This window comes from Stegodyphus dumicola, chromosome 9 (genome assembly GCF_044657685.1).
Source record: "Stegodyphus dumicola isolate Sdum_Otavi_A_Nest chromosome 9, ASM4465768v1".
NCBI lineage: Eukaryota > Metazoa > Arthropoda > Arachnida > Araneae > Eresidae > Stegodyphus > Stegodyphus dumicola.
The window spans coordinates 42,837,354-42,863,601 of record NC_140776.1 but is presented as its reverse complement, the minus strand read 5'-3'; the positions used below and the strand labels follow the sequence as shown (position 1 = coordinate 42,863,601).

Sequence of the window (26,248 nt, the reverse complement as noted above, 5' to 3'; positions counted from 1 at the left end):
AGCTTGACTGTCTGTATTCAAGACCACTGCACCATTCAAAAATTGTTTACATTTTAATTCTGATAATAAATTTACAGTTCAAATAATATCCTTACAAATTTCAGAAATAGAAAATAATTCTGCTTCACAAGTAGACAGACTAACACTTCTCTGCTTACGACATTTCCAAGAAATCAATGAATCACCTAGTAAAATAGTACCACCAGAAAATGACTTACCATTTTCTGCATTTCCCCAGCTAGCATCAGCATATGCATTTAAAACTCCAAAATCATTGCTATAGAAAAGTTTTTTATTTTTTATACCTTTTAAATACCTTAATACCCTTTTAGCCAAAAGATAATGCCTTTTTTCTGGTACATGATTAAATTGTGACAAATAAGTTGTTACAAATGATATATCAGGACCCTTTCTATTCGCTAAATATAAAAGTTCCCCAATTAATTCCTGATACAAAATTGCTTCAATTTTTTCATTTGTACATGAAAAACCTTTATCTGCCCCTTTAACGATTGGCGTTTTTACTGCTTTAGAATTTTGCAGATTGTGTTTAGTCAATAAAGATTCAATATATTCTGTTTGAGACAAACATATACCATTTTCAAGTTTTTCTATTTGCATTACTAAAAATTTTGAATTAGTATTTTCATGTAACTGAAATACATTTTTTATTTTAGAAACAATATTTTCAAGCATTTCTTTATTATTACAGAATACAGCTAAATCATCAACATACAAACACAATATAAAAATGTTTTTGGTATCATTATAAATGAATATACAATTATCAGATGCTAACTGTACCAGCCGAAGTTTTTCTAATTCATTTTTTATTTTCATATACCAATTTCTACCGGATTGAGGCAACCCATAAATACTTTTCTTCAATTAAATACTTTACCTTCTCCAATCAGTTTTTCATAACCAGGTAGAGGAGTCATATACACATCCTCGTTTAAGTCACTGTACAAGTACGCTGTTTTTACATCATAAAATTTAACAGTCAAGTTTAATTTAGCTGAAAGTGCAAGCAATAATCTAAAACATTCAATACTAACTACTGGTGAATATGATTCGGTATAATCCTTATTTTTTATTTGATTAAACCCAGCCGCTACTAATCGCGCTTTATATTTTACTTCCCCAGAGCTCCTTCCTTCAAAGTATACACCCACTTACTTTTTACTAATTTTGTTTTTTGAGGCCTATCTACTATTTCCCACACTTTGTGTTTATGTAATGAATCTAATTCATTTTCCATTGCGGATTTTCAGTCATACCAATTAGCACTTTGTTTTGCTTCTGAAAAATCATTCGGAACATTACTTATTATACTTGATGCTAGTTGTTTTGATTTGAGCCTCTCGGATCATCTTAATGGTATTTCATTTCCATATTTATTACTTTTTTCATAGCTATCAGATGTTTGGACTTCATTCCCCCTGTCATCACCCCCGCTACAACGGCTTATGGTGGCGATTTCGAAATTCGATGAGTCGTCATATTCGCTTGCTTGGGTATTTTCCGTAACAACCAATTCGAGGTGTGGTTTTTGATCTATTTCGTTTCCCCTTCCTTTTAATTCTTCAGTATCCCAAGTTTCTAAGGTTTTATTTTTTCTCATATAATTACTACCCTTTAAAGATTCGTTAAATTTAACTGATCGTTCTTCAATTATTTTATTACTTGCTATATCATAAATACGATATCCTTTTCTTTCTCTAGCATATCCTAACATTATCCCTCTTTTTCCTGGTATGTCAAATTTGTTTCGCATCACTTTCGGAATGTGAAAGTATGCCACACATCCAAACCTTTTTAGATAGTTTAATTTGGGGTTTTTACCAGTCCAAATTTCTAAAGGAATTTTTTCTTTTCCTTTCCGGGGTGTTAAATTTGATACTTGAGTACTAAAATTAATTGCTCCTGCCCAGAATTTTACCGGAAGCTCACTCTCATGTAGTAATGTCCTAGCTCTTCCTAAAAGAACTCTGTTTGCCCGTTCAGCTTTCCCATTACTCTCACTATTATATGGAATTGTTTTTTCATGAAAAATACCTGAATTAGCAAGATAATTATCTAATTGTTGATTTACAAATTCTAAACCATTGTCTGTTCTCAAACGTTTAATTCTTTTACCAGTTAACTTTCATACTTAGCTTTAAATTTACAAAATGCGTCAATCACTTCACTTTTACTTTTAAGAAAATAAGTAAAATACATTCCAGAAAAATCATCCACTAAGATCATAAAATATTTAGACCCACCAATTGATTCAGTTTGAACAGGGCCACATAGATCCGAATGAATTAATTCTAAAATTTCTGAACTCTGATTAATGTCAATATTTGGATGACTTTTTCTAGTTATTTTACTTATGTCACAAGTTTCACACTTAAAATCACTTACATCATTAATATCAATGTATTCTTTCATTTTAAGCATATATTTTAGATTTAAATGGCACAATCTACTATGCCAAAGCTCATAATTATTACCAGTACAATCATTAGCAATGCAAGATTCAGAATTATAATATGGTTCTAAATTAACTTCAAGCCTACCGTTATTCTTAAATGCTTTAAAAAGTAATTCATTACACCTACTAAAAACTAATACAGAATTATTCCTTGATTCAATTTTACATCCTTTATCCATTAAGGCAGTGAGTGACAATAAGTTATTTCTTAAATCAAGAATATAACTAACATTACTAATAGTTAAATTAATAAAACTAGAATTCTTTGTATTTATAGCTTTTGCTTTAACAGTACCAATACCTTCTGAATATATTTTTGAGTGTTTACCTGCCTGGTAAATTTCCCTCACCTCTGGTGTAATATTCTGAAACCAAAAGATGTCTTTTGCCATGTGTCCAGTTGCACCACTATCCAGCAACCAAATTTTATCACATTCATCATTTTTTTCACGCGTAAGTTGAAAAGCAAAATCACTTTCTCTTTCATCAGAACGAGATGAAACGTTCACACTTGTAGGTTGTGACTTCTTTCTTTCCTTGTTACCTTTGGATAACTCACTTCTTGGATTCTTGTTTCTGTAATAGCAGTCCTTCGCGATGTGACCAGGTCGTCGCCAAATGTAACAATTTCTTGGCTTATAGTTTTTATTCCTTCTTGATATGAATGCCTCTGCGTTGTTTCCATCAGGTCGTTTCCCATTCGTTGAATTGTGAACAGACTCTTCCTCACGGAGTATTTCGAGTACTTCATCAATTGTTTTTTCACGCTGAGTTTTTACAATTTCCCTAATTCGAGAGAATTTCCACGAAGTCCACGGACTGTGTAAAACACCAGTTCCCGAGGAGATACATCTAGTTCTAGCGATTGACACTTAGTTGCTATTCCTCTCGCTCTTGCGATATAATCATTAGCTGACTCATGCAACTTCATTTCTAAATTTTTTAACTCATTACCAGCATCTATTTTTCGATCTTCGGCTTGTCCCATAAATGTTGACTTTATTTTTTCCCAAAGAATTTTTGCATTCTCTTCTGTGGAGAACTGAAGCGCCTGTTGATCCGATAGTGAAAGTTTTATATATGCTACGGCGTCAGCGTTTTTCTCATTCCACAATCTTTCATCTTTCTCGTCTAAATTTTCTGGTTTTACTGTTGAAATTACCGAGTCAAGTCTTTTCAGTGATAAGGCAGCTTTAATTTTCAATGACCAAATAAAATAGTTCTCTCCAGTTAATTCGGGAACGTTCCACTTCTCCATTTTTGGCTTCCACTAAGACAGTTTCGGTTTTGACTTGGTCTCTTATATCCAATTCTTCTTGACAAAACCACACTCTGCTACCATTTGTTGTTCAGAGGCCAATATTTACAGTAAAGAAGCCATCGTATGACAACACACTTTATTTACACGAATAATGAATAAAAAGGTCATACAGGAAATCATATTGACCATCACACAGCAAGTAACATCTCACCATCTCCATACGCTCGAATGACGGATGCGTCGGTAGAAGAGACAGCTACGCCATCATAATTAATACGCATGCGTATAAGAAAAAACATTCGCTCGCCTCTACCCAACAGATTTCACACACACACACACACACACACACACACACACACACACAAAAAAAAAAAAAAAAAAACCTGTGGTAAATTGATGATTGGTTAACAAACAATTCAGATAGTGAACATTAGTCTTGTTGTAACAGATTATGTTCGTTAACCAATCACCCACTGCACTATATAAATTTCCATTTCAGTGATATAGTATTCTGTTCTTTTTACTACTGCAGCCATTGATATCAGTGATGAATTGTTTCCAAGTGAAGTACTGCAGTTTCATGATAAACTTTTAGGTAATTAAAACAAAGTTGTTTAACCAAAATTTTTATGTTTATGTTATCTTCCCTTTATGGACTGTTACTTCTCTCCTGCATAAAAAGCAGTAATTTGATAATGCTTCCTTACTTGGAATTATTTGAATATATAATATTCTTCTAAGTGATGTGATCTGTAGGGTCCATGTGAATCGATCGTGGAGAAGATCTAATCGTGAGCTATATAAGGTCTATAGACAATCTATAGACAACATGATGTAGTAAAATTCTTTAAACTACAGACTAAAATGGGCTTTTCATCTGGCCAGAATACATGAAAATGAGTGTTTTAAGAAAATCTTTCTGGCAAAGACCATGAGAACCAGACCTTGGGGTAGATCCCCAGTTAGATGGATTGATTTGATTATGTTGAAAATGATCTAAACATTGAGAAGTGACACAGAACTATCATTCAGAGATTTTTGGAAATATTTTTTTAATATTCTCCATTGCTTAATTTTTGATTGATAAAGCGTGGCAGCAAGTGACTTATAGTGTCATGAATTCAGCTTGGAAGAAATTATGGGCAGATTATATTGAAAACAGAGGCTTTATAATATTGTGTTCCTAGGTAAAACTATGGGCTTGAAAATTAACAATGAAGACATGAAGGAGTTTATAAGAGGGGAAAAGAATGAGCTTAGTATGAAAGAACTGCTACAGTATTAGAAGCAGCAGTAAAAGGCGATTGTGAAGGTAATGTCTTTAGAGGGAAAAGAAATACAGAAACATGATTCTAATTCCTCGATCTGCAAAAGTTGTGTAAAATAGGGGGAAGTACAGAGTAGCACTGAATGAGATTATGATGTTAAAACATTAGCAAGCAACAACATAAGCATTTTCAATAACAGTGCCCTCTCTCACTTTAGAAATGTTTTAAAAACACATACAAAAACCTGGAAGGTTAGAATAGAAGGAAAAATGTGTTAAGTTTACAGGGGAATTTTGTGATGCTGTTAAAATTTTGTTTTAAAGCAATAAAGTTGACATCTATGATGTACCATGTACAGGAATTTATCATGAAACACTGAGAAGGCTAAATGCATGTGTATAGCATTTAAAATGATGTTTATGCATATTTTAAAGACTTACTTAGGCTTTATTAATTATCCATTAAGTTTTATTTTCCAGTTTTTTCTTTAAAGAACAGATATTTCTAATTTATTCACAATATTATCATAATTTAATAAAAAATATTTCAGGAATAGGAAAGTTGTTTTGTTTTAGTATGCTTTATAGTTAAGCTTTAAGCCATAATATACTAAAATGAAAATTCACATAATTTTTAATATTTGCATAGTTTCATATAAGTAATATAGCATCAGTAAATAGTAAATATTAAAACAAAATTAAATAGATTTATCAAAATTCAGTGTCTTAATTTTACCCATATTTCATATATATAAATCTCAGTAAAAGAAATTAACTTGCTTGAATTCAAGCTCAGTTTAAGAAAGTGCATTATTTTTTGGATATATCTTTTCAAATGCTCAATTTTGATAAAAAGTTTACGTACTTTTATTGCTAAATTGAATAGAAATTTATAAGCTTTCAGCATAAGCACATTTATATAAACAATTTATGACTATAGAACAGTTTTTCGTGAACAAATGCACAAATTATATTTGCAATAGTTCACAATATTTCAAAAATCTCTGATCAATAATGCATATAAATTAAATTCACTTTATTTAACACTTTTACAATTCATAAAAATCAGTTTCTAACTTTTCATGAAGATTATCAGGCAAATTCTTTAAAGTGTTCAAATAACATAGTTTAAATCCTAGCATATATCACTACATGTTAAGGAACAGTGATATCAATTATAAACAAGAACAGAAAAATGTATTTAATATAATTTGATTACTATTAAGTTTTTTTTTTTTTTTTAATTTTTTTATTTTTACATCTTGAATAGAAAATACATGATGCAGAGATATTTTTTTCAACAGTTTACCAAATAACGTGAAAAAGTTAATGTGTGAAAAATAATCATAGGAATCCCTTTAGATGTTCTCTTTGTATATCTTTATGCAATATGAGATCCCTTATTTCAAAAATAAAAAATAAAAATTACTATGACAAAACACAGAGGTGAGGACTCACTTTCTGAGTTACTCTCTCTTCTATTCTAACCTCCTTGAAAAAAAAAAAAAAATATCACATTGGACACATTTAGTAAATCGCAAGCAGGTTCAAGTGGCACTAAGAGATAAAGAAATCCCAGAAAGACAGTTATTGATGGACTCCTATCCAATGGGTAACATTTCTTTCTTTTAACTTTCTTTCCATCTTCCATGTAATGCCATCAGTTCTTTTCTGTACAGGCTAGTTTTCATATGTTTAATCTGTTTCATATTATGTGTATTTTGTGTATCATAAATTTAATGATTTCTGTGAATTTTTGGAACTTTTGTTGTGAAACTGGGCACAAACTACTCTTTTAAATCTTTAAATAAGCAATTACCTATAGTTTAGAAATGAAGCAAATTTTATATTAATCCTCTTGGAAAAACTGTTTTACTTTAAAGACATTTCAGGAAGCAGCCTTTAGGAACAAATTAAATTTGTAAACTGGGGTTTTTACTCTATTTGTATTAGCATGTAAAAAAATAATAATGTTTTTAGCAAAGTGTTATAAGAATATGCAATAATTATCTTATATTAAATTGCTTCTTTATCATGTGTAAATAAAATGAATAAATACAATTATTTTAGTCATTTTAATTAATTTCAAGAATAATATGAAATAGTTTCAGCAGTTACTCATAGTTGATGCATGTATAGGAACAATGTACTAGGTGTAAAAAATATTTAGCTTGGGACCATATAATTTTTGCATTTCTTTTATCAAATTTAAGCTAACAATTCTTTATCTTTGTTATATGCTGCAAAATCACATTAAAAATTGAAAACTATAAAGAACATATAAAAATAATACGCTAAGTAAAAGTTTGCAAGCATTAAGTAATCAAAAATATTCATGTAGTAAAATATAAAAATTATAAGTCTAATGGGATTTTTTTTAATGTGTTATTTTAATATGACTACTGGAAACTGCTATGAAAATGTGTGACACTTTGAAAATATATGACAATATCTTAAAAATGAAAAATGTGTTGAAATGCTTTATGCTGTTAGCTGTGTATGTAAATGGTTAGCTTTATTAAAGATGGGCTTATTTTCAGGTAAAACTACTTTAATCAAATCATTAACTGATGATGAACGCTTGTTACCAGAAGATAAATTGTTTGCTACATTAGATGTTACATTCCATGCTGGGATGCTTCCTTCAAATCAAAAAGTCCTTTACATTGATACTGTAGGTTTCATTTCTGATGTTCCAACTGCCCTAATTCAATCATTTAGATCAACGTTAGAAGAGATAACTTTAGCAGTAAGTAACTCATAAGATAACTTTTACAAGATATTTTTCCAGCAGTGAAGGTTTTTGTGTATCTGATTTTAAACCTTTGTGGATATGAAAATTTCATCGTTTATTATTTGACAGATCCTAGAGTATTTGTATCATAAAATTACAAACATCTTATTATCTATTGCAAAGAAGTAATAAAATACTTTTGCTTTGTGTGTATTTATTGCAGAAAAAATACATAGAGCAGAAAAGTTAATTAATGTATTATTTTAGTCTCCTTTGTACTTGAAAATAGAGGAGTAACATTAAATGAAATTAAATTCAGCCTTAGATTGGTATTATTAATTATAGAAAAATGAAGTATTTTTGAGATAATATAAAATAAGCATCAATTTATATATTTACAATGTCTCACAAAAATGATCAGCTACTATAATTTTTGTATTTTTCAAGTAATAGACGAAAAAGTTTTGAAATAAAATAATATTTTCCCTTTGAATACATATTTTCTTAGCTCTCTCTTTCTACTAAATAAATTTAACAAAATAAAATTGTAAATTTAAAAAATAACATTTTACTTGAAATGGAAGATAAAGATACCAAAAAGTTAATTGGACATTTTCATAATTTCTAATTAAAATCGTCTGCATTAAAAATTTGTGGAATTAGTTTCAATAAAGAAGCTATGCAAAAATCTAAAAATTGTTTATTTTTATAATGCGAATTTCCTTGTTAGAAAATATTCAATATTTTAATGTTTTCTTGAAATGGCTTAGCCATGAAAAGAAACATAGTTAGAAACACACAAATCCCACAGATTAGTTATTGATTTGCATAAAAAAAAGGGAAACCTATAATAAAATTACTTTTACTTAATTTAAGTAATTCTACAATTTTTGATAATATAAAGTGTTATAAGAAGCATATTCATATTCAGTACAAAAGAAGACCTAGAAGACCACCTAAGTTATCAGATGAAGTGGAAATGCTTTATTCTAAGAAATATTAAAAACAATTCAAGAGTGAATGCTTCTGAATTTGTTGCTGAACTTTATGAATTATATGGAATATGTGTAAATCCAGAAACTGTAAGAAGAGAAATGCCATCTGCAGGATATCATGGGCAAGTAGCAAGAAGAAATATTTAGAATTTATAAATAGAATTTATATCAGTGAAATAAATAAATAAATAAATAAATTTTTAAGAAAACTGAAAACTTTGTCTTACTTTCACAAAATCAATGAAACAAAAGACACCTGACTACTGAAAAAAAGTATTGTGTGCTGCTGAAAGCAAATTTAACATCTTTGGCACAGGAGAAAGCCCAAAGAAAAATTTCAGAAGCAAAACTTAATACCAGGTGTTAAATGCAGCAGAGGAGGAGTTATGGTATGGGGATCTATGGCAGATTCCGGTGTTGGTAGTATAGACTTTATAGATGTTATTATGGATGAGTATAAGTACCCTGATGTAAAATTTGGCATCGCCAGCATGAAAACTTAATATACAAAGTAGTTTTAAATTCTACCAGGATAATAATTCAAAGCATACTGTATACAATGTCAGACACTGGCTGTTATACAAGTGTCCAGAAGTAATTATGTCACCACTCCAGTTACCAGATCTTAATCCTATTGAACATATTTAGCAGGAACTAGAGTCAAAAATTTGAAAAGGGTATATCTTCCCGGCAGCAACTGAAAGAAGTGATTCAAGAGAAGTGGCATAAAATAAGTTTAAAAATAACAACGAAAAAAAAAAAAAAAAAAAAAAAAAAACTTGTGGATTTAATGCCTAAAGATTAAATGAAGTGATCAAGTGTAAAAGTAATCTCACAAGATGTTAAGAAGCAAAAACAGTCCAAATGTTTCTCATTTTTGGCTGTTTCTAAAAGGTGTCCAATTATTTTTGTGGGAATATTTTTCCCCATTAAACAAACAATATTGATTTTTGAATTTATCTTTTCAAAAATGTATTTACTATAAATAGTGTATAATTTATATATAATCAAAATAAAATCCTTTCTTTTTGTTTTAAATTATTTTAGATTTATATTTATTAAAGAATATAAAAACCTAAAGTGTCTGATTATTTTTGTGAGCCACTGTACGTAAAAGCTCATTTTTCTGAAACATCTTCATTTAAATTTGTTTCTTTCAAATTGTATTGAACTTTTTAATAAAATGATTACTAGTCTAATTTGAATTTTACTTAGTTTTAGAGTTGGCATACTTCTAATATGTCTACTAAAAATCACTACTTATTCATATTTCCACTTTAAAATTATTATGTGCTTTGCAATGAATATATGATTTTTAATGATTGCAATTGTATAATTAAAATATTTTGAATTGTGTTAACCTCTTAATGCACCAATAAAAATTCAGAAAGTGTTCTTTTTTTCTACCCCCCCCTTTTTTTTTTTTTGTAGTGAGAAGAAAGATTATATTCCTCAATTCCAGTTTAAGTATTTTATTTCAACATAACTATTCTTCAACATTGAATCAGTTGCAATGCAAGATGATTGTTTCCAAGCTTTCCAGACTAAATTTCCTAAATATTTCTCTGCCTGGTACTTTTTCCTCTGGGTTCATCAGAGGTGTTATGTGTGCACTATTTATCTATTATGCTACTAGAACTTAAGCAACAACTTCTTGCAGTAGTGCATTCTGTATATGTTGTACAGCTGTAACCTGCCAGGAACGCAAAACTGTGTAATTTTGATGTGTTTAACCTTCTAGGTGGCATGGCCATCTTTATCTGGTCATGTGATTTTTTACCATTTGCTATATATTAGATTATAATTTAAAATATTTTATTTTCTTACTGTCTTTAATGTAAATATCATCTCAATGAATGGAAGTTTATGAAAACAGAAACTGACATAAGTAATTGTAAAAATTTCGCTAATAAAATCTGTTTTAATATACGTGTTCATGAGTAGATCCAAAAAGCCATGTCACTCATAGGATTAAACAAGAACATACATATAAATGTTGAGCCAAAAGTTTCTTGCACTGATGTACTTCTAAAAGAAATGGTAAAAATTTTAATAGTTTACTTTTAAATATGATATCCTTCTATTTTTTCACACTATTTAATGAGCAACTATATGCCCCTAAAGAAGTAAGGTTTGCTGATGGTTTGTCTTCACAATGTTCCATGCTGCTGTTTTCATGCCATTCATCATCATCATTAAATCTTTTCTCATGATGGTAAAATAGCTATTTGAAGACTAGAAAATAATCACTTGAGGCTAAATCTGAGTTGTAAAGAAAGCAGTTGGTTCCTTAAACTTACATTGCTATTTCTGTATTCACTTGACATGTTGCTGTTTTCAAATTGCTGAAAGAAATTGGAAGCTATTAATTTCTTAACTATTTTATTCATATAATGATGTTCACGTAAAATGTGCAAAACAGTTTTAGATAGATCCAGTCTTGTTGCTATCTTCTTATTCCCATCACTCGATATTTTCTTCTGGACCTTGAGCAATATTTTTTATGCCAGTGCCTGCAGTGGTCATGCAATTTCAAAGCCTCCAATGGTCGACCTTCATTAGAATCATCATCTGTGTATTCTTGGCCTTTGTAAAATGTCACCCATTCTTTATTGTGGAATAAAAAGATGAATCGCCATACCCATGATGCAAGTGTTATTTCATTTCTTCAGGATTATGATCTTCTTTAGTCAAAGATTTGAGTGCAGAACGATACTCAGTTTTAAACATTTCATATCTAGTATCTCATCATCTCATCATAAACAATCAAGAAAGAATGCTTGCCATTTTAGATTTATTCATTTAATACTGCCACTGCATATCTGCAAGAGGAATTTACTGCCAAATAATTTTTTTATACTTGAAGCTGGAAACTTAAAGGCATATCTATGTAGCATGTTCGACACAGCAAACTTATACTTTCTTTCTGTATTAGGTGATGTCAGTGTATTTTTTATGTTTAAAAAATAAAGATTTTACATGCAAACAGTAAAATTTGCTTTTTTTTTTTTAATGCTCATCTGATATCTGTTTATCCACTTACATATATTCCTTCTAATATTCTGTCTTTTGGTTCATTCATCGAACTTCCAGAGTGTTTCATAGACATGAATTTTCAGAATTATCTCATTATTATAGTTTTTCTGAATTCCTGAAATGCTCTTAAAATGTTCACTTTTAAGATCAGATTTAACTTAAGGGAGTAGAAAATAATCTGCAGATATGGAGTGATGTTTTTGATTGTGATAAGTAGATTGTCAACAGTTGCATTATGCCCCCCCCTAAAAAAAGAATGAAAGACTTTCTCCCTTCTTTCTGTTTAACCATTAATATTGTACTGCAACTTTTGACTATATAAAATCAAATAAATAATTACTACTTTCAAATCTCTTTCTGCCACAAGTGTTATTTTAATGGAAGTAACTAGAAATTTGTTAGTAACCATTGTCACCACTTATTGTATTTCAGCTTCACTAAGTTGATTGATTAAATTCAATACTAAGACGTTTTCGATATTCTCTATATACAATTCCTTTAGATGAATATATAAAGCAGGCAGTTAAGCTGCAGGGAATTAACAGTGGTTAGTATAAATAAAATATGCAAACTTTTCTTGAATTGTTCTTATTTTAAAAATTGTAAGTCTTTACATTTGTTATTAAATATCATGGTGCTTATTAGTTATACTGACTCTGGAGATATTTTAATCATTTACAGTAGCAAAGCTGACTGTGATGATGGTCTCCTCGACTTGATTTTTTATCTCTGAACTTGTATTTTACCCACTGCTTGCCCAAATATGGAGAAAATTCATTTTCATTTTTATTATGTTATATACTGAATCTTAAAGCTATAGTTACAACAAGCAGGCAGACAATTTATGGGTGACATATCATCATTTTGCTACTTATAGTAAAGCGTGTGTATGTCCAGGGTTTGTGTAACTAGTAGGTACCGATTTTATTTTTATTATGTTAGCTAAACTTCAATTCATAATTACATCTCTTTCACACTTGTATGTACGTGGAATTTGAAGAGGCACCTTCTGACTTAATTTCATTAACTATTAATCCTAGATGTATATTTCTAAATATAAAGTTTCTTAAAATCTGTGAACAGGAAAAATTCTGTAGAAAGAGGAAAGAGCATCAAACTTTCTATGTGGTGCCCAGGAAATAAAATTAGTAACTATCTTTATTAGTTATGCTTTAATTAGCTAGAAATTTCTGTACATGCAAAGTTTGGGGATGAATTTATTGACTTCAGTTTTTTCCTCATATGCCTCTTATCAAGACTTTTGATCATCAAGATCTTTATATCAAGACTTTTCAGCAAATTTAGAGCTGCTAAAATACAAAAGGTGCTTGTTTTGGTTTTTTGAGGAATTCATTCCTTTATGAAAGCTTGCCTTATGACCACTTACTTTGACAAAAGACCTACAGTTGCACTTTTTCTAGTTTACAAAAGAGATCCAATAATCACTCCAGATGAACAGGAAGATATTAACAATTTCTTGTAATTAATTTTACCATTACAGCAAAATAAATAGTTATAAATAATTCAAAGAGCATACAGATATCAGACAAATCCTCCATAACAAATGGAAAACATCATAAACTCCTGATATAAATCATGAAGTAAACTGTAAAATGCAATTCAGCCAATTCTCTTTGAGCCTCAGTCTTTCTGAGAACTAACTACTTGCTGGCTGCCAAAGCTGTATTAATATGGTGTTGCTCAAGCTTCCAGAAATTTCAGGAAAAATTATTTGAAAATGCATTTTTGAAAATCATTCATAAAGTTTTCAGAGTTGGCAAAAGTTTGCCAAATGATGCCAGCTTGGTGGCAAAACTTGTCACCAAGACTTTTAAGGACTATTTCTGCCCATAGTTGAGCTATTTGAATCATACAAATGTTGTTTGATTCAGAATTGAAAGATCTACATACAATTCTACATTAGAAATAAGCACTCGTACAAAATTTGTGGCCACAAATTCAGTTACACAGAAAATGCAACCTAAAATCATTACCTAATAATGCAACAAATAAACAGATAGCTAAATATAAACAATAAATGCGAACACCAATACATTTAAATAGTCATAAATATTTATAAAATTTACAACAATATCTATATACACAATGCAATATAACAATGTCTGTGTCCATATATATATATATATATATAATGATATTACAGTAATTTAATTTTCTGTTGCAGTGTTTATTTGTGGCTTTAAAAACCATTTACATATTTTTCCCATCTATTAATTTCAAAATTTTGTTAAAGGATGTTGTAGTTCATGTTCGAGACATAAGCCATCCTGACACAGAAGCTCAAAAGGAAACTGTCTTGAAAACATTAGCAGAATTAGATTTGCCATCTAAATTACTGGACTCTGTAATAGAAGTTCAAAATAAAGTGGATTTAATTGAAAGGTATATTTTACTTTTTTTTTTTATGTAATCTGGAGAAATGTTAGGAACTATGTTTTATATTGCTATTTTGAAATTAATTCCTTGTACTTGAGGATTTTAAAATTTGGTTTATCATTTCTGTATCTATATGTAGTAAGTATAACTTGTTATGCATGTCTGTAATGTATTAGAGTAACTCAGGCACTAATTTAAAACAATATACAACAGGTATACAATTTTTATGAATTATTGCTAAAAAAGTTTGATTATCATAACTTTCAACTCAATATATATATATATTGATGGGAGGGGAGAGTTGTTCTAAGGAATTACAAAAAATTAACTTTGAAACTCTTAAAATTACATCAATGCTAACTCAGTTCTGTTAAAGGTTGTGTTGATGACCTAACCATTTGGTCAGCTAAGATCCAAATAGCTTTCTGATTGACCATTTCTCCTTCCCTTTTCTCTGCATTCTCCTTTCCACTTTTTATATAGATCATTGAAGTTATTTTATTTCTTAAAATTTAAATTCTTATTTCCTTCGTGTTCTAGACTAAACTGTGCTGAATTAGGCTGTGTGAGGCATATGCTTCAAGTAAAAAATGAAAGAATGCTCAAAATTTAAGTCTAATAAATCAGACATTAATGTGAAGGTGATTTAAAAAGAATTTAAAATTTGTAATTTTGCCATTTGCGTCTGATGTTGAAATTTTTCATTGTGCCATTGGTTCTAAGTACTTAATATATACTTATTTGGAAAAATGCTAGAGATAAAATATGTGCCCAGGAGTGTTAGGAAAACAGATTTTACTGTGTTGAAATCATGATTTCATGTTGTGATTTTCCAATTAATGGAATTTCTGAAGAAATGTGGAGAAATTATAATAAATGAAGATAATGTAACTGAAGTTTTCCATTGTGATGACTATGTTCCCGTCAGCAGTCAACTAACAGATGATGATACCTGTTGTATGGTTTTTAGATTCAGAAAATATCACTAGCAATAGTGAAGAAAGTGACAAAGAGGTTTTTGAGTTTAAAAGATTTTGATTGATACTTTAGTTCTGAATTCTCAGCATGACAGTTACAGAACTTGAATTATGGAACTTAGTAGCTAAATAATAAATTATGCCTATCTCTGAAATTAAAAAAAAATGAAGCAGCTTACATTAAAAGAAATGTTTAATCAAAACAAAAAAAAAGTAAATATTGAGCTTTCTTGGTAAATTTTAATTCCCTTAAGGTCATAGATGTTTCATTATTTCATAAAAAACTATTTCATATTTTTAATTTTATAATTTTTACATGTACTAAATTTAAACAAGTACTAAATTTAAACAGGTGATCCAAAACTTCTGGCCTTGATGATTTTGGATCTCGGACTTTATAGTACCTAGTTCTTTTGAAAGTGTGTAATATTTTCCCCCCAAACACCTTTTAATTTATTAACATTTATGTTATACATCTTTTCAATGCAAGTAGGTGTCTTTACAAATATATGCTATATTATTTGATTTTCTTTCATGCTGTGCCTGCAATTATTTTAAATAAATGTTTTATTTTAACCTTATGACAGGTTTGATACAATGGATTCAAATGCACTTCTTGTGTCTGCTGTACATGGTACAGGTTTACCAGATCTCTTAGAAGTATTAGAACAAAAACTTTTTGAAAACACTGGTCACAGTGTAGTTTTAGTAAGAGTGCCTAATGGTGGAGATGCGTACAGGTATTTGTTTTTTATTCATAAAAATCTACTAAACATTACTTAAAAAAATTTTTCATAATGTTATGAGCATATATCAAAAATTAAACAAAATCAGAATTCCTTTCTGCCAAATTTCTTTAATATGCATGTTCTAAAAAATGTGCAGTTTCATTTTATAGTTGAACCCAGCTATAATGAACTTCAGTGGGCTAGAAATTTAGTCTGTTATAACCATTGGGTTGTTATATCCGATCTGATAAAAAAATTGATTATCTCACAAAAATTTGTAAAAATTAAGTGATAGCCACCCCTTCTCTTCCCCAAAATTTTTAACATTGTTATATCTATCAAAAGAAGTTGATAATATATCTAATTTATAAAAGTCATGTTAAGATAGTTATTAAATGTTTGTTGCTCTTTTCCAGTTTCGCTATACATTAATAACTTTACTGATCCTTCTTCACATTACCCATTTATCACTCTAAATATAATTATTTCATTCATAACAATGTAAAACACTAAAAATAAATAACACAAATATTGATAAATTTATCTTTTTTTTATTTTAGCTTCTAAATACATAAATAATCTGCAACTTTCTGCTGCCATGAACCAGATTAAAAGAAAATTTGATTCATTATTGCAAAGCAAAAATTAAGTAACTTTGTAAAAAAAGTATCCCATATCTTTTAAAAGACCTAACAAATGCAAAACTCTTATTTGAAGGACATAACTTGGAGAGCATTTATACTGAAATAAAACAAACCAATACAGATCAAAACCTCATTCCATCAGAGGTGAATTAACTATATGACTTTAAGCTTATATGATTCACTGCTTTACCTCCTTAATGTAGAAAATTTCAAAATTCCATTATAGTATCAGCCTTGAATAGAGTTGTCAAAGGTGAATGAAATCAAGGATCCCATTTGTGTTTTTGATACAATGGTTTGTAATACCATAGTCCTACGATATGCTTAGTATATCCTCATTTTCCTAGAACTGCGTTCACCCCTATCTTATTGAGTCTTTGTATATAACACTGAGAAAAGTAGGGATGAAGATAGATTTTTTTTTAAGAATGAAATGTGGATTCTAACACTTAAATGTGGATGATTTTAAGGGGTAATAATTTTTCACTTAAACTTCCAGAAATTCTGAAACAAATACAAAAGACACAAGTTTCACTCAAAAATATCCATACAGTTCACTGTATCCGATTTTCATACCTTTAGAGGTTCAGTATGGGAGTATAGAATAACATTTAGGTGTATAGGAAATTGGACAAGACCAAAAGGTTCGCTCGTTATGTATGGAGTTCGACTGTACTAACATTTTGCATATGATGTGCACATATGAATGCCATGTTCTTCTCAAACATACTGCCGCTTCAATTGGACAGAACATGCAACTGCTTGCTTCTTTCCTGTTTTATGTGCAGGCACACAACCATGCCAGACAACATACTCACATCCCTATATGTCTCACTACATTATCCCAAAGCGGCATATTTAAATTTCAACCGGTTTAGTTGTTACAATTTTTTGTTACTTTTCATTCGAACACACCTCATACTTTTGCTTAAAATAAAGCTTAAAATAAAGTAATTCATTCAATTTTGAGGTAGTTGCTATTTTATTACTTAACTTCTTCTATACTTTTCAAGGAAAAACATGATATTTAATAATTTTATCTCTATTTATATGTGAAGTAAAGAAGTTTTATTAAAATTCAATTCTTTTAAAATCTAAAACATCTTATAAAAAGATGGTCATAGTATGCAGTTGACTGATTTTTTTTTCTGAAAAGAAAAAAAAGGGGGGTCACCAAACCCTGGCAACCAACCTTAAAATTAGAAAGGCCATATACTTTATGACGATATGAAGTTGCAATAGAGACCTTCCTTTTAATCTTCTGTACATGTAGACATCAATTCTAAAAAATGCAGCAAGTTAGAACAAAACAGCAATAAAATGATTGGCCATTTATTTATATTCCTGCTGATGAAATGGATTGGATCTTAGTACAGTAGAAAGTCCGAAACCTGGACGTCCATTATCCGGACCTTAAAACCACCAACAACATTTTTTTCTCATAGGCTTTACTCATGCACATTTGATTCCCCCCTCCATGTGTAATAAAACATCTGGAGAGTCCCGATTCTTAATTTCACTTTGACACTAAATAAAATACCTTGTTATTGAAGAAACAATCATTTTAGCATAAATTAGTACGATCATTAATTTCGCTCCGTTGCTGTGTATCTGCTTGGCAGACACATCTTAAACCGAAACATTCCACATAGATACATCATTGATCTGACGCCAACCAGGCAAATCATTATTTATTATACTTTCATCACTGGATGTTTATCAAAACATGACAACTTGAGTAATGACGCCTAAACAATTTTATTATGTTAGTTATTGAATAATAAAGGAGTATGGTAACCTTTTATGTTAACATTACGCTTGGCGATGATTACAGATTTAAGTTAAATGCACTAAAACGTGTTGACGAGGAGAAATGTGGGAATTTATTTATTCAGAACTCTGATAAGCCTTAAGCATATGCAAGAAATAGACATAAGTATAATAAATAAAACTAATGCTATTCAGGCTTAATGGTCTCAGTGTGCGAAAGAGGCAAGATAAAATTTAACGGAACAACTTGTCGTTAGTCGGCAAGCTCATGATGCATAGCAAAATATGTATAGTGAAAGATAGCTAAATTTGATGATGATGGCTGCTAATTTTAAAGGTTTTCAGATATCGCAAAACAAAGGTGAAATTTTCCACACAACGGATTTTGTAAAGAAATGTGGAGAAGCGGAAATAAATGAAGATGATATAAAAGAAGTTTTTCATTGTGATGACAATGCTTCTCAATCATCAATCAATTAATGAATGGTGAAATCTGTATATGGTTCTAGATCTAGAAAATACTGCTACCGATAGTGAAGAAAGTGGCAGAGAGGTTATTGAAAATGAGAAAATTTCGATTGAAAAGTTAGTCGGAATTCTCGAAACAGCAATTACGGGACTTCAACAATGTAATTAAACAAGAGATTATGTCTGTCTGCAGAATTAAAGAAAAAGTATTTGCACAAAAACAAAGCAACTTAAACAACTTACATTGAAAGAAATGTTTAATAAAGTAAACAGATAAATATTAAGCTTTCTTTTTGTAAATTTTGATACCTTTTAGATCATAAATACTTCATTATTTCATATTTTTAATTTTATAATTTCTACATGCCATCTTACTAGATTTAAACTGATGATCTAATATCCGGAAAAATTCCAAAACCAAAATCGCCGAAGTCCCGACAAGTCCAGATTTCGGACTTTGTACTAAAATGTTTAAATGCAGTTTTCAGTATGTGAAACCTAGATTATTTTGTTTTGTTTTTATTTTATTTTGACTCTTTAATACTTGAATAACTTTCCAACTAAATTGAAATTTGGAAAAAAATTCAAGATCCTTTATTGAGATAATTATGGAATGCATTTGGTAAATAGATGCCTTTACTATAATCTTTTTCTTTTTTGGTGGCATTTTCCATAATTTTTTTGACAAGCTTCAAGAGGTATATCTACCATCATCAGATATTGAGTGCCCTAATCAATTTTGTTTCCTGGTGTACATTTTAATTAATGAAGCAGATGGGATAAACCAACTTACTGAATACAATAAATGGGCCTGAGAAGAGAACAAGTATTTCCAAAATAAAGGTGCATGAAGTTTCAAGTGCTTGTTTGATGGGAAGGCAAAATTCAGTCTAATTATTTTCTACTAATGATTATTTTTTCTTTCCTTCCAAGATTAAATTTAAAACAAACACTCAGTACTTACTTGTTATCCCATTGACCATGAAAGTTAGCTATCATCAAACCACCAAAGTTGGTAGAAATTGTGCTGATCATTCCTGCAAATTTTGAAGTAATAAACACCTCTTTATGAAATAAACAGTCAGTATTTGACCATCTTTTTTGTAGAAAGGCTTTTGTTGAATTCTGATATTTTGTTAGACCCTCCAAGTTTATTGGAAGCTCTGTTCAGAATGCTGTGAGTAATTCCATACAGGCTTTTCCCAGTTCCAGTCTTTTACTATTTTCTCAATCATCTTCAAATGACTATATCATGACCATTTTTTTTTTTTAAGTTAGGGTGCCATAACTTTTAAAAAAATCCACTGCTTATTGTTCTGTGGAAAAATATAGCATTGATAGCTAATTTTTATTCTTTTTCATGAAAACAAGAGATGGTGTATTGAAAATCAATCTGGGTTACATCAGACGAAAGCACAGATATTATGAGCGTGTTGTTATGTCACACTTACCCATACCTAATGCTAAATCGCACTACTTGGCAACAGTTTCACAGTCCAGGGATAATACATGCATAAGTATCCCACACTCTAATAAAATCTAAAATTATTGCTGATGCTTTGCATTTGTAAGTGTACATGTTTTTCTAAATATTAAAAATTTATATTGCACATTAACTTATCTTTTTCTATTTGACTTGTATGCCATACAGGACAACTCCGTAACATAAGTGAAAATTATGCAATTCATATTTAATGTGACAGTAATATGAATATGTTATTACCTGAAAGATTTTGATATATTTACATTTGACGACATTTTCTTTCTCTTTTTTATGTTTTCAAAATTTTGTATTATGTCTTTAAATATTTTATTTGTTTTATCTTTTAATTTCACATGAAAGCTTCCCAATAGTTCCATGTTGGATGATTTCAAGTTCAGAGTATGAGGATCTTTTATTGTATTTGAACATTGCTTTAAGTATTTAGAAAGGAAAAAAATTGTTTTATTTTTTCCTTTAATATTTACAGTTGGCTTTTAAAAGAGGCTGCTATAAGAGATGCTATGGCAGACACAAAAGATGAAAATTATTTGATTTTGGAAGTTGTAATATCATCAGCAAATTTATCCAGGTTTCAACATATATTTGGAGATCTGACTGTAAATCCTGAAACTTTATTTAAAAATAATTAATGTCTGTGTAGAGGACTTTCATAACTGCTTTATAAAGTGAAAGTAGTGGAATGAAATTATAGAGACTATAATGATTCTCAAGGAAAGAAATGTGAAATATTAACTGTACTTTCAACGGGACTCCAATCAATTATTTTTTAATTACTAAGAACCAACCACTTAAGACAGTATGTATGAGAAAATGTTACAATTCCTAAGAGATATTAAGCTTTACTGCATTAAATATAAAATATTTTATATCATGATTAATTTTTTTCAAAAATTGCAATTAAATACATCATTTAATTTTTTTCAATCTGTTAAATAAAATTATTTTTAATGAATAATATTTAGGTTATCTCTTAGAAAGATGAAAATACGCCTTTTCCCAAATATTGTTATTATTTTGTTGATATTGTCAGTTTTTTTTTTTTTTTTTGTTTTTTTTTTGTGTGTGTGTGGCTTAAATTTAAACATACTTTATTTTTTTAAGTTGCATTTAAAAAAATTGATGTTTATTAAATTTCTTTTTAATCTTCGACACTGTAATGGAGTAGAATTATTTCAGCCTGATCGTCTGACAGTACTGTATTTAAATAGGATGAACTTAAGCACATATGGCATGCACATAAGGATTATAAATATCGAAAAAAGAGTTAGTTGGCTCCTGTACTTTGGGGTAGGTGCCTGGAAGTGTCAGCTTCTAACTTTTATCATGTTTGTGAAATAGGCTTGTTATTTTTAAAAAGATTTATACTTTATTTCAAATATAGTTCAATAATCTGATAGCTCATTTAGCATAGATTTTACATATAACAAATACTAAGTGAGGTCATTTGATAATAATTATGACAAAGAGCATCAATACTGTGCAGGAATTATTCTTGTATATTACTTTTTTTAAAGAAACTTAACTGATAATAGCTAGACACAGCAGATAAAGATGAATTCTGTGATAGCAAACCTCATTCAAAATAGTCCTGATGATGTGCCTTCTATGAAATTTACATAATAGAACTTCAAATGAGGTTATTTCTGTTCTCTTCATCTTATCTAATCACCTCTTTTTGGAAGGCAGATGCAAGAGAGAATTCTGAATTTTTGACACTGAATTATTGTTATCTCATTTGAGACTTGTAGCTATATTTAAAATGGTTAAAAGATTTCATTGACTAAATTGATTTATTATTTAATTATAATCGTGAAATTCAGCAAAACACATAAAATTCTTGTTTATGACAATGACAAGTATTCTTGTCTTTTGTTCAGAAATGCTTGTTTTGTATCCAATGATAATTCATTTTTAATTGAAAATGGTGGGAAAACCTTCTATATATGTTTTTTATAACCATATATAGATAAGAATAATTGGTAAAAAAAAATGTGTGAATCTTAATTTATCTTAATTAATCAATATTTTTGGAGACAGGAAAATGAAATATGATTTTTTTTTTCCAATTTTAAAACATCAAAATTATTTGGAGAGAAATAAGAACTCTTGTGAAATTAGAATACAATATTTACAAAATTTAAGTGTAATAAACTCTTTATGCTCTAGACGTTGCTATTTCAAAAAATATATGAAAATAAACCTCAGTAAATTCAGCCTTATTTTCACAGATGTGCATTTGAAAATCGAGTACATCTGACACATACATTTAAAGACTATGGAAATACTTAATGTTGAAAAGAAAGCTGAAGAATAATTTAGTCAGTATCTGCCATTTTTTAGCTTCTTATGTCACTGTTCATCTAACTTTTTTTGGTACTTGTGTATTATTGCAATCACTTTGGTGCATGCAGACTAGCATATTTTACGAAAAAAAAAAAAAAAAACCCTTTTTATTGTAAAAAATTACGTGCAACATAAATATTTTACATTGCAACTCTATTTATTTAAAAGAACAGTCACCATTCCTACAAATGTGTTTTTTTCATAGCGATGACTTTATAAAAGGATTTGAAGCATTGTTCCTTCAGTTATTTTGGCATAAAATACTATATTTCTGCAATTTTTTCTATCATAAGGAAATCTTACATATTTTTAAATCAAGTTTAAGGGGGAGGGAAATCACAACTTATTCATACAACCAATGGAACTTGGAATACAACAAAAAGAACATATTGTATCAAAATGAGGTTTGTATGTACATAGTTACTAGAGTTTGGTGATTTCTGCTAAACTCGTTACGATAATGCGCAAGTACTCTTCCTTTACATACAGCAGTAATTTTCAAATAATTTATTGCCCCCCCCTTTTTGTTTCTAAATATACCACGAATTTGTCAGATTTATGTCATCATTCGACAAACTGTTCATAGAAATCATTTTGTTTTTCTTACATAAAATAGCAAGTGTCCTGAAAATCTTAAATAATGCAATCATAATGAAAAATAATTGTTTAGGAATAAAACATTTTCAGTACTGAAGGGTGCATCTCGAAAGAGAAGACCTACACATAGCTTAGAAAAATAATAGTTATTATAAGAGAAGGGGTAAAATTATATAGGTAGACACATAATCCTATTTGAAATGGATCATGAGAAGTTTTTTGGCTACATCAAGAGGTTTCGTGACAGGAATGTAAACTGAGCTTGCAAACTCTCACAAAAGTAATCTAGATTTTACGTCTACCTTTTTATAATCAATCATAATCATAAAAGTACACATCCTGTATCCTTCATAAATTTGCAGTTTAAGAGAATTGCCTTACATTCAAACTAAATACCCAGCCTTTCAAACATTAGAGTCAAACGTCTTCAGCAGCTTTATCTCTCAGCCACTGGAGTAAGCATATCTTGTTGGCATTGGGATAATTTGATTTACATGTGTGGCCTGTCTTCAAATGGCATAAACACTGTTTTATGTCTGCGACAATACTGACCTTTATGCTGTGGCATTTTTTAAACATGTTAAAAAGAAGATAAGATTGAGACTAAAAATTTGAAATCAGGTGTATGTACTGTTTTACTTTTTGTGCTCTATAAATTATTTACATAGTTTGCACAGTCTACAAGACCATGTGGATAAGTAAATGATTATACATGATTTTGCATCATTGAATCTACCGTGATCACGGTAAATGATATCTAAAAAACTAAACTCATGGCGCTGCAGTCCTTAGAGAACCATGGCTGTCAGTGCCCTGATACCTGCTTTCTAGATCATGGGCTCTGGGGTGCATGAGGATCTACCCTAGACAAGTGGTCAACTTGTCGCAGGACCCCTGGTGTTTAGTCCCCAAGCGAACTTGGTACTCATTTTATCGACCCACTCACGAGAAGAAAGGCTGAGTCAACTTTGCCCAGCTCGAGAATCGAACCATGGACCATGGTATAGCTGCGCAGCACGCTAGTCATTGTGCCACCGGGCCTTAAATGAATATCTACTGTACTGATATTAAACTAAAGGTGTTTATAAATGTATAAAACAACTTACATGCTAAAATAAACTGATTTTTGTTTTTGAATTATTTGAAAGTTATTGTTAAAGGAAATATATTTAATTTAAAGAAATCTAGATACTGCTAGAAAATCTCAAAATTCTGAAATAGATTTTTTGTCTGCAAGCTGAAAGCAAAGCAACTAAAGTAACTTCTACTGATAAAATATCTCCCAACTCTCTTCATTTTTTCATTTACAAAGGTGGTAAAAAGTAAACTCCCCTCCTATAAAACAACTTGCACATAATAATCATGCATTTTTAAAGTATGCAGAAAAGCAATGATGCAAATATGAATATTTAAAATTAAAAGAAAACAAAGTTAAAAAATATGAGGAGCAATTTAAGATACCACTATTTAATGTAATTCCATCACATGTAATTAACATAAGGATACACATATACTAATCTTTTCCAAACATATTTACAAAATATTCCTTAGCTATTAATTCTCAAAATGCATTTAACTTAGTTACTAACTCTCCTGGTTTTTTAATACAACTCTTGAGCCAAATCTCCCGGATTTTAATTTTTACCCTTTACTAATGAAAATGTTTTTTCAGTTATAAAATTTGCACTGTTTAAGTTTCATTTCTGAACTAATGAAGCTTTAATTGTGCTAATTTCATTCCCGCAACCTTTGTTATTAAATTCTGTTTGATATGAATTGTCTTAATCTACTGTAGACATTTATAGCACTTTACAGGAAGATTCAATCAGTATTTAATTTTCTTTAATCAATATGTCGAGTCATTAGGTCAATTTCTGAAAAGGAAACATAAAATATGCAATGCCTTCACAGCAATTCAAACTCTGGTCCTTCTGATTACTAGCCGGATAGATGTACTTCCAATTAAAATGTGAAGGTACAGGGAGCTTTGAACCTAGTCACCAGATCCTGGTAGTGACAAATTTTTGTCCATCACATTTTCGTTTGTGCCACTATAGTAATTTTTTAGACGCAGGAGATGTAAAAAACATACAATGCCCTTACTGGGATTCAAAGTCCAAGCCCCTGATTACTAGTCAGATGTGCTTCCAATTACATCACAAAGGCACTGGTAAGGAGGAAAAAAGCATCTTGCAAATATATAGTATATTACTAAGTTTATCCATAAAACAGGCATGTACATAAATTATTAATTTTATTTTTACTATATTTAAAAAAATTATGATTAATTAAAGCTTCCATAGTCAGAATTTTCTTAGTATAAAAGTTTTAGAATGAAAACTCAAAATAAAATTAGCCAGAGAATATAAAATTTATAATATGTTTAATTAATAATAATTAACTATTAAGATGTTTTATATCAAAATAATTATGAATAGTTGAAACTTCGTATGTTATAGGAGTGAGTTTAAATAAATTTTGAGTTCTCCTCTCTCTGGAAACTCGCAGTTTTTGATATTTCAAGTTTGGCAGCTACGATTTAAAATCACTTCAAAAGTACAAAAATCAGACACAGTAATTTATGACATTTTTAATTTCAGTCTGTTGAGAACAATTATAAACAGTATAGGATATTAGAATTTGTACTAAAATTCAAAATTTCTGTAACCAAAGAAAAATAAATAAATAAGACAAATTGTGAAATTTTTTTTATACATTTTTTCACTTTCAGACCCAAACATTATTTGTAATCAGTGAAGAAAATCATTTTACATGGGATGAAATTTTAATAATTATAATTTAAATACACAAATGTCACAAAAGAACATGGCAAGAATAAAAATCTGATTAAACATAAGCCCCCCCCCAAAAAAAAAACTCTTATTCTTCCATAAAACAAAATATACAAAGTAATTTTAAAATCATAAAAATATTTGAACTGCATAATAACCTACCACGTTTAAAACGATTTATTTTAAAATTCAAAACCTTCAATACTCACTCACATCCTAATACATTATTATCAAATAATGCTGGTTAAAAAAAAAG

The 26,248-nt window shown here is 29.5% G+C and overlaps 1 protein-coding gene across 2 annotated transcripts in view; it reads left to right on the top strand.

Annotated features, from left to right (window-relative positions):
* The window catches only part of LOC118190053 (putative GTP-binding protein 6), a 43,586-nt gene that overhangs the window by 9,757 nt on the left and 7,581 nt on the right, over window positions 1–26,248 (top strand). Inside the window, exons 6-9 of one of the 2 annotated variants that reach the window (XM_035360743.2) lie at window positions 7,548–7,756; window positions 14,027–14,175; window positions 15,734–15,886; window positions 20,727–21,134. In XM_035360743.2, the coding sequence (XP_035216634.1) occupies window positions 7,548–7,756; window positions 14,027–14,175; window positions 15,734–15,886; window positions 20,727–20,889 (674 nt within the window). In that variant the 3' untranslated portion in view covers window positions 20,890–21,134. Of the gene's footprint in view, window positions 1–7,547; window positions 7,757–14,026; window positions 14,176–15,733; window positions 15,887–20,726; window positions 21,135–26,248 lie in introns of those variants that run through there. The other variant, XM_035360744.2, reaches the window with a different exon arrangement.